At 39.6% G+C, this 10,306-nt stretch overlaps 1 protein-coding gene across 1 annotated transcript in view; it reads right to left on the bottom strand.

Moving 5' to 3' along the window:
* HMGA2 (high mobility group AT-hook 2) overlaps positions 1-9,512 on the bottom strand; it is a 105,615-nt gene extending 96,103 nt beyond the window's left edge. Inside the window, exons 1-2 of the mRNA XM_018570686.1 lie at positions 9,279-9,512; positions 7,982-8,071 (exon numbers count right to left, since the gene is read on the bottom strand). Of these exons, the coding sequence (XP_018426188.1) occupies positions 7,982-8,071; positions 9,279-9,383 (195 nt within the window). The 5' untranslated portion in view covers positions 9,384-9,512. The remainder of the gene's footprint in view (positions 1-7,981; positions 8,072-9,278) is intronic.
* Positions 9,513-10,306: the final 794 nt, after the last annotated feature.

The following is a 10,306-nucleotide window of genomic DNA, read 5'->3' as shown; positions in this document are numbered from 1 at the left end:
TATATATCTCATTTCACACACACACACACACACACACACACACACACACACACACTCCAATATACAACACAGTGTTACATTTTTGAGGGAACAAACAATTAAAATTTAAAGGCATTAATACATTTATTTTCACTATATTTCATACAGTTGGGTTATCTTTGCTTAGTTATGAAATGTGTTAAAGGAAGTAGAAATATATGGCAAAAAAGTGCATAGTAGCATTACCTAGCTACTTCCCATCGTTATGCAGTATTTCAGGTATTTATATAGCGCCAATTTACGCAGCACTTTACTTTTGAGCAGGAGACGTGGGATCCCCACAGTCTAGAGTTGAAGGATCAGCCTGCTCTAACGTGTGTAGACTAACCTGCACTAGCAGAAGCAGATGAGCACAGGAGCGTTCTGTTTTTTCTGTAGTTAAGCAACACAGCTTGGTCACCATACCCACAGTCTATGACTGGACAGTAAAGAAGCTGCAACAGACTGATATCACCTCTCTGCTCTGTCCTACTGTCAGTATGTTGTTTTTTTTACCATTATATGTGCACCCCTCTCTCCCAGTCTGCTCTAAAGGGGATTACACAATGCTAAAATCAAGCCATCGGGTACTTTCACTAGTTGCCTCTAAATATACATTTAATTAATTTAACAAACACATAACTGCATTTATTGATGTTTAACATGCATCTGGATTTCAGTTTTTAATCGATTGGCTGAATGGTGTACTGATATGAGGAATCATAAAAGGTACAAAGTGTAATTTATGAAAATTGGAATTTTTTAGGGTGTAGTAGCACACTGTACACTTCATGGTTGTAAGGTTAGGTCTCTAAAGGGGTATTACCCTTGGCATTTTTGCACTTCTATTAAGTTATATTGCTGAATGAAGGAAAGATTCATAATTTTGCTTCATAAAAACTGCACCTACATAAAGCACGGCTAACATATGGTGGTGGTGTCCAGTAAAGCAAGACTATGCAAATATCAGGAATCAAAATACTGTAGTTAGTGCACTTACAGCTGGTGTTTTTAATAGGAAGAGAAGCTGCTACTTCATCTGCAAATGTTAGTTGCCTGCCTATTAGGCTGATCCTATAGTTCAATCATTTTCAGTCACTGACCTAGAGCAAGTATTTAGTTGAGGATTTCTGACTTTTCTCTGTTTCTGTTCAGCTTACTTGCTCTGAGTTACGGACTCAAAATATTAAAAAGCCAGAAGGTCTTAGTGGCCAGGCAACATGGAGTTCAGCAACTGCATGTTTCCGTTAGGTAAGGTTTACTTTAAAACTGACCTAAAGCCACTATATTGTTTCACCTTACCCGAACCCTCACCAAATGGCAACTTACAGCTCTCAAATAATGTACCCGACACCCATTACTTCCCCTGCTGCTTCTGTGTCCAATTCACTGTAACTACAAGGAAATGCAGCACTCCTGCATCTATTGAAGATCAGTGTGTAACACTGGTCTACAAGGAGAAAGCCTCGGAAATGAAAGTAGCTACATTTTACCATAATTGGGTCACTAATAAAAGGAAAATGAAGTCCTGAGTATTAATTGGTTCCAGTTTCCAAGATACAGCTTCAGGTCAAAATTGCATCAAAATAATTTCAAAATTACGAGGGGGATGTGCGATTATGTTCCATAACTTTTCTGCAAAATGTGATATAGCAATAAGAATGATGCCACACCAATCATTATAAATGTATCTTTTTATTGATACCAATAACATAACTTTCCATTCATTTATTGTTTTTTCCTGTAAAATTTTCACAAGCTCTAACATCAGTTTAAACAAGGTTGCATTGTTATTCACTATCTAAACTGCGCTTTTTGGCTTTTCTGTTGTGAACTGCAGTAGAATGATCCCTGGAGATATTCCAGCAGTAATCGGGAAACATGGATGGACTCCATTTCCCTTGGTATCTTTTCTCTATGCCTGCGATATCCTGGTGGAATACCCTCCCCATGCTCAACACTCACTGCCCCACAGTTCAAAAAGGGAAATTTTCTAAATGCGAGTGTTAGAAGTGAATTTTCAGTGAAATGTTTGTGCCAAGTGCTTTATAGGACCCAAGCATAATTTTCCACATGTTTTTCATAGCCATCTGCCTTGCTGTTCATGAGAAACTCAGTTGCCACGGACTTGAAGGCTTTCCATGCCTTCTTTTCCTTGTCGTGCAACAGATGATCAAACTTGTCATCTCGGAGAAGTTCTTGAATCTGTGGACCGACAAAGAAGCATTCATTGATTTTGGCTTCACTAAGTCTTGGAAACTTTTCATAGAGATATTGGTTGGAAACCTGATTTTGTTCATAGCCTTCAAAGTTCTGCATCAGCTCCAGCTTTATATGCAACGGTGGTTAGAAACTTTTCTGAGAGTCAACAAGAGCTGGATTTTGAAAATTTTTCTCTTCTGGCCCCCAGGACTGTCGTGATGGTCAGTCTTTCTTGACATAATTAGAATATCTGGCTCGACTGTCCTATTCACAGAGGAAACAGCAGTACTTTGTGTATCCACCCTGCAGGCCAACAATTTTCACATCACCACAGAGCTGGCACTGATGTTCTACCACACTTTGTCGAGAAGTTACGAGGGATCATGATCATTAGATACCTCCCTCCCTCTTGAAAACATTAGCCAACCAGCACCTTTATCACCTGTTTTCTAATTCATCTAATCAAAATATGTAAGAATTAGTACATTTTATCTCGGAGGTCGATAATTTCCCAAAATTTGTAGACCAGTGTAATCTTTAATTCATCAACCGGCATACAACATACATCTCAGATAAAATCTGTATCGCATTTCACACATACTTGCACTTCATCTGTGTCCAAGTCTGTCAATTTGAAGTAGTAGGTACATAAAGTTCTTCCAATCCTGCCACCAGGTAAGTTTTTGAGGGGTATCATGAGCCATTTGGGGTAGAGATTTACAAAGGAGGTATGTGGGAAGTGACTGAATATTGTGAACTTGGGTCCACTTAAATCTGCATCGTTGTCCAAGCAATGAGGGGAATGATCAAAACTGGAGGACAGAAGTTAGGAGTAGGATGCCAATTTAGGAGAACTATGGGGAAAAACACTGACCCCATAGTTCTCCTTTAATAAAAATTAGTTTTTAGTGGTTTTATTTTTGCTAGCTTTCATTTCTGCATAAATTTACTTTGACTGTCTGCAATTAAGGTAAGGATTTAGCTAGATGTCTTTATATCTCATTAATGAGATTCGGGGGGCAGAACATAGATTTTAACCAAAGTATATTTAAAATCAAAACTTTAGTTTTTATTTTGAATATAGTAGGGAAGGATTAAAACCTCTGTCCATAATTGTTTGCTATCCGTGTCTCATCGGGGAGATGTCCCTTCACTTCCTGACGTGTAGGCTCATCAGGAAGTGAGAAGATATCTTTGGAATGTGAGGGAAAACCCATCTTAGATGGTTATCATGGGAACAAGTGTCCCCATTAAAAGATTTTCTCTCTATCCCTGTTCTGGTGGCAACTAACAATGTTGTATTTACTTTACTTAGATTTCCATGGACATCTAAGTGAATCTCTCCAATGGGGACACAGACATTAACATAGTGTCATAGTATGTAAGGTTAAAGACCAAGGCCCATCCAGTTCAACCGGTGTGTGTGTGTTCATCTTACTCTACCACTTCCCATATCCCTGTAGATTCTGCAAAAGAAGAAACTCATCCAGTAGTTTCTTGAATTTATCAAGGTTATCAGCATAATTTCTTCTTTTAATACACGCCTGTATCTTGTTAGCTTAACTGGCTGCTTCTTGGCATTGCTTACTATTGCCAAATCTGTGATCTATGAGCACCCCCAGAACATTTTTCTATGTCCGACTTCCCTAATGTGGCACCCCACAAATAGTAGTTTGCATACATGTTCTTTACTCCCATGTGCATAACCTTACATTTTTTAACATTAAAATCGCATTTGCCATCTTATAGCACATACCATTCAAAAAAAACATGACATGGGTTCTAAGATCTCACCACTCTATCCAAGAAAACAAGTTTTGCCTTTAGTTATACTTTCATTTTTGGAGTCACTCTTTTAAAAGTTTTGTTCCATTTACACGGAAACATTCCATCACTGACTGCAATGACAATCTTTATTTCAACAGAACTGGAAGTATACTATTGTCAGCGAAGCATGTTCAAACAACAAATATACTTCCGATTCATACTTTATCCAGTTTTTTTTGTTACTGTGTAAATATCTGGGAATTAAAGATTGTAGGAATCCACCTAGGTTAGATATTGCAGAAGTACACATCTTCACAACCAATTCAAAAATACTTTGTGTCAAATGTTTATTTGTTGCCCTGGTTTAACTAAAATTAGTCTGATCACACTTTCAAAGCATTCAGAACATTTATATATAGACATAAGAAAGCGATATAAATCTCCTAAAGAAAGGCAATAAGTTCTTGTCCATGTGTCCTGCATTAATGCCTAAAAGCTACATTTGGAATATTGATTTTGGATTTGCTTTACAACCAAGATGTGACTGTTGTATGTGGTTATTAAACTGAACCACCACTAAATACTGTAAAAAACACTTTGAAGGGTGTCTAGTAAGCATCTGGATAGCAAACCTAATTTAAGTAGGCAACCATGATTATCACAACCAAAAATAAAAAATGACCACCTACTTACGGTTAAGTTAGGTTAGCCATATATTCAAAAAAATCATTTGATTCCCCCATCCACACTACATCATGTGGATAGAAGAATGTGCACTACCAACTATTGGATTCAGACAGCCCCAGCAACCACAGCTGCCTGAATACCTGAACAGTGATCAAATAAGTGGTGGTGCCAACACAATTTCATCAGAATTTATGCTGCATATGGCTAGCTTAATTCTTTTGGGTTCATCAATACATCTGCAATCTTTGCCACATTCTAATGTGTAAATTAGGTCATTGCAAATTATTTTTCTAAACAACTTTTTTCTAGACAGAAAGAATTGGTGCTCCAGTCCACCGGTTCTTTAGAACAACAATTTAAGAAATTTCCTCTAGCTTTTGTCTAATATTTATGATTGAGTTATGAAGGAATTAATCAAACTAAGCATTGTATTACTTGTGTCACTTCTCTAGGTTATATCTAGGACTTTGCACAGCAACAAGAGAGACAATGGTGCTATATACATAATTTATTTTGCCTGGTAACATTTATGTGCTTGTTTAAAAGCCAACCAAATAAACACCCCCAAGAATACAGTGCATATAGCTTTAAAAACAAAGCACTTAAGATCAATCATGGAATAACAGACTCATTGGGTTGTGATATAAAGGCGTATACATAAAATAGCAAATGAATAGGAATCACCAGCACTCAGTAAAATATTTCAAATGATAAAGTCCATTCCATCAGACAGATCGTCATACAGGTTGCAATAATTATAACTGACGTTTCGGGGCCACGTAGGGACCCTTCATCAGGGCAACAATGTAATGTGTGTTATCATCAGGGCAACAATGTAATGTGTGTTACATTGTTGCCCTGATGAAGGGTCCCTATGTGGCCCCGAAACGTCGGTTATAATTATTGCAACCTGTATGATGATCTGTCTGATGAAATGGACTTTATCATTTGAAATCTTTTACCGAGTGCTGGTGATTCCTATTCAGTTGCTGTTTGATGTGCATTGCGCCATCCGTGAGTATCACTACAAGCACCATTATTGCGATTTTGGCTGGAGATGCTGCAAGGAGTGCAGGGGACATATTGGACTTTAGTATACATAAAATACATATTTTATGTTTTTTGTTTTCATAGTAACAGTAATTAGTGAAATTCCTTGTCACACATGATAGCAATATCAACAAAAATGGTATTTAAAATGGGTAATTCTTTGGCATTTAAGAACAAACCAATGGTTTACTCACCAAAATAGCTACATTTTGATCGTTCGAATTCTGACTGCTTTCTGGGGGGGGGAGGAAAGATTATTTTCCACCTGTGTGGCAATAGTGGCAGCAGGTGCTCAGATGGGGTGTTTTTACTTCCCCTGAGCCAAAACAAGAAGTTGAGAGGTTGACCAAGATGGTATAAAAATATAAATATACACACAGTTTCTGTTTATATTCCATGAGAACACATTTACGCTAAAGTGGTGTACATTTCAGAACTTGCCCTTTTTTCTTATCTTTTATTTATTACATTCTTTGCCTGAGTATTTTTATTTCCCGACAGGTCACATAGTACATTTTCAAATTTGATGTGTAATGCTTCGCAAGAGAACTCCCAATCAATTAATCATGAAAGGCTTCTCATGCCTGCTTAGTGGGTTGTAAAGTTGCTCCTTCAGCTTCCATGTTGTGGACACGGTAGTAAATTCCAGAGTTCATTTATGGACACAGGCACACCATTCCTCCCACTGCCCTACCTTGTTCGCTTCTTAAAAATGCTTAAGTCCGCCTTTTCTAGGACATATAAGAGGGCCATCATGCAATAGAAGACACTAATGTACCCAATAACGTTTTATTAACGTTTTTTACAAAGACTAAAATAAATTGCAATTGATAAATGTTTATGATGCTTGGTCAAACCCTTACCACAATAAGAATACATTTGCAGACAACTTAAAACATAATTTAAAAAAAGGGCACACAACCAACAGTCAAGATTACCAGATAAAAGCATGCAAACCTTAAATAGAACAGTGATTAATAAACAATACTTTTTGTATAACAAAAACGTTACATAATATTTAGGCTTCCATCTGTCCAATTTTATTTGCAAACAACTGGGCATTTATGCATTGATCAATGAAATCATTTCAAAAACTGATCAAATCTAGTAATTATTGAATCAGGACCATTTTAGTATAAGTGAATTGAAGAAAAAAAAGCAATCAGGTTGGAAATTCCCATTGCTTTCATGCAAAATCACGTGGTGCATGGAGCAACTGAACCATTCTGAAACAGTCACTTTCAATTTACTTCTCCAAAAAAAACCAAAAACTTTTGATGCAAAGTGATTAGATTCACAGGTGAATCTATAGTTTGTATTACATCAACATTTGTTTTAGATATCTGATCAATTTAATACAGTAGGAAAGATGGCTGAATGAATAGGACATTGATGGATCTATTGCCAACATAAGACATTGGGAAAGCCAACAGCGATGGATATTTAGAACTCAAGGAGCTTTTGGTATATTTTAAACCTACAACCAATAAATAACTTAAAACAAAAATAACAATGCTAAAAGTTTTTAGAACAATGAAAGCTTAAACTGAATGAAGGTATTTTCTGGTGGTACCAGGGAAGGATGTAAGATTTTGGGTAACTATGAGTCATGTAAAATGATAAATACATATGTATCCTTTATTACATACAATTGCAGCTACTTCCCAAAATCAAACAATGCATTGTGTTGTGCTTTTGGCAGCTTTAACAATTAAATTAGCTCTTAAACCATTTAAGAATGTAGAAAGAAAACTTAGTGTTCGCCACCTGGAACATCTCATATGTTCCAATTATAATGTTAAATAAAGATAAGAACTGCGCTCACGTCACTGAATGACAACTATGTGAATGTTACTTGTTAAGAACTGCCATTAGAAGACTTTCCTTTGCCTTACTGGCGTAATGGATAAATAATGAGCAATGTTAGGGAAATCACTTAATGAAAATCACATACATAACATATATGTTCCTTGAACAGAAATATGACCTTTTGATTACTATATGCTATTTTTAGTGTGAATTAAGAACAAGTGAGGACAGCCAAACAGTGCAGTGGAAATGGAACACTGATGATAGTCTAGTGTGTGTTGAGGGGGGGTGTTATAACAGTGAAGTTTTGTGGTTTACTATAATAGTCTACGATTTTTAACATTTGCCCTGTCAGTAAGTATGTGGGTTATAAAAGAGAAATGGCACAGCTCCATAGAAATCACACACTTTGGCCACACATTTAGAGAGCATGTGCTGCTAAGCTCACCTTTTGTGCAGATTTTAAAGGACCTTTGTTTTTGCTCCCCTTAGGTCTTCCTCTGGGTCTCTTAGGAGAAGGCTCCCCAGTCGCTGGCTCCTAAATACAGAAATAAACTTGATATACTAGAAAGAATTTAACATGGGAAAACATCCTACACGGCTAATCTCAAGGTAGGAAAACCTTTTTTTTGCCATGATATACTAGAGTATTAAACCCTTGCAGGGAAACATATGTGACTAATGTACGAAATCCAACGATTTGCAGGAAAGGAAAACATTTACACACTGAGATTGGTAATAAAAATTGAAGTCGTGCCCTTTTGGGCTGTAACCAACGTCATACAGCGCATTACGATTTATACCCTTAAAAGAAACAAATCCAAAAAACAAAGAGCGTGACCCAACACAGCAATCATTACATGTTTAAAGAGCATTTATTCAGCGTAATCCAAAAGGGGAACTTTTCCAAACACACACATGTGCTCTCTCCAAAACACAGCACGATACTTCACCAAAGAACAAAAAACACAAGACACAACTGTGACGAGTGACGGGCACAGCGAATGACACCGGTTGGATTCTATCTAGGAGGAGGACGTTGTGAACTGCTGCTTTGTGACATCTACAGTTGAATAAAATGCAAAACAGTCCGACAACACTGATCCTTTTGTCAACAAGACCTTCTACTCCAGGACAAGACACCAAACAAAAACAAAAAATACTTTGCTGACCCTGCATCACGTGACTTGGTTACAACGTAGTATGTTAAGCACGGTCCATGCACTGCCTCGCCGGTAAATATTGACATCCCTTTGCTTTATTATAATAAGATTGTAATAAAAAGCTCCATGTAACCAGCAGTGGGTAAAGTTTGAGCTGCATTACAGCACCAGGGATAGCTGGATTGTGGATGAGAAGTGTATAAAGCTAGTTTTTTTTCCCCCTCCAAGCAAAACCACACATAGCCAAGCATCTAGGCACACAGAAGGCTCATGAATGAAAGCACATCATGCAGTCACACTCACAGCAATGATCCAGGCACAGGATTCCACCACAACACATTGATTTGTACAGATCAGCATGGCAATGAGCAGTTAAAGCAACAACATGCTTGCCGCAAGGAAGGGAATTCCCATTGTCTGGGACGTGCAAGGGATGCTTTGTGCAGAAAGGTTAAAGACAAGATGTGGTTTGCAACCCCCCCCCCCCAAAAAAAAGGGGAGACCCCCCTGCATGCACTGACTGCCGTAAGGTGGCAGCGTGTGCTCAGAGCCCATTGTGTGTGGCATGCTGCGGGTACTGACTTTTTGCGGTTTCCGGGGTCTCCCTCGTGCCCTCTTCGGTGACTCTGAGGGGGATGCAGGCTGCTCCGCGGAAGTGGACTGGCGGGCACTTTCCCTTGAGCTCATGGTGACACTGCTCACACCCCAGCGAACTGCTGCTGCTGCACCTTATCCACACGAGGAGCCGCCGCTGCCGCCGCGCCGGACGTCCTGCTGCTGCTGCCAAAGCTGAGTGAAGTGAAAGAGGAGGAGAGCGAGGGGATCTCCTCTAATGTAGTGACCCGACAAGGGGGCTTTCACAATAGACACATACACACACACTACTGCCGGCTCAGATCAATGACACTGGATGTGATGTGATTAGGACAGGTCACAGGAGGTAACTGGTGGTGACACAACCTCTCCTACATGGGGCTGCGCCTTCCCAGTTAGCACGTATAAGTATTGCTCTATGCCCACACGTGTGTGTGATTTGGGGGGTAAGGGAGGTCTTGTGTTTGTGTGAGTAGGGGCATGTGATAGAAGGCCGGCCCACGGATTAAAGTGGGATGGGTAGAAAAAAAAAAAACACCTTTACCCGTGGGTGGAAAAAATAGGAGGAGGCAGGGCGGAGGCAGCGGCTACAGGGCTGAAGCCCCGCCAGAGACAACACGGCGAGCGAGGACAGCGCTGTGTGCGGGGCAGACGGGGGGACACGCTCACGTGGCTGCAAGAGTTAAAGTGCGGTGGCCTCGCTCCAACATGGTTTAAAGGGACGGCCCGGGGATTCCCTGCACGGACAAAGGGGAGCGCTAGTCTCAGCACTCTCTCCTGGCTGCTCCGGGACACGGTCTGCTCGGAGCTCCACTCCAGGATAACACTATATCGGCTAGACCAATCCTTCCCAACCGGGGAGCCTCCACACGGCGGCATGACTTTACAGGCAGGGCGCCTGCAAAGTCTTGCATGCAGACTTCTGATTTGTTGCGGGGGTTCTCATGTAGATGAGGGGAATCTCAAGAGAGAGGGACTCTGATATGAAACCGGGGTTGTGATGTAGATGATGGGAC

This window comes from Nanorana parkeri, unplaced genomic scaffold (assembly GCF_000935625.1).
Source record: "Nanorana parkeri isolate BGI_ZX_2015 unplaced genomic scaffold, ASM93562v1 scaffold1576, whole genome shotgun sequence".
In the NCBI taxonomy this organism is placed as follows: domain Eukaryota; kingdom Metazoa; phylum Chordata; class Amphibia; order Anura; family Dicroglossidae; genus Nanorana; species Nanorana parkeri.
This window is presented reverse-complemented; position numbering and strand designations above follow the sequence as displayed.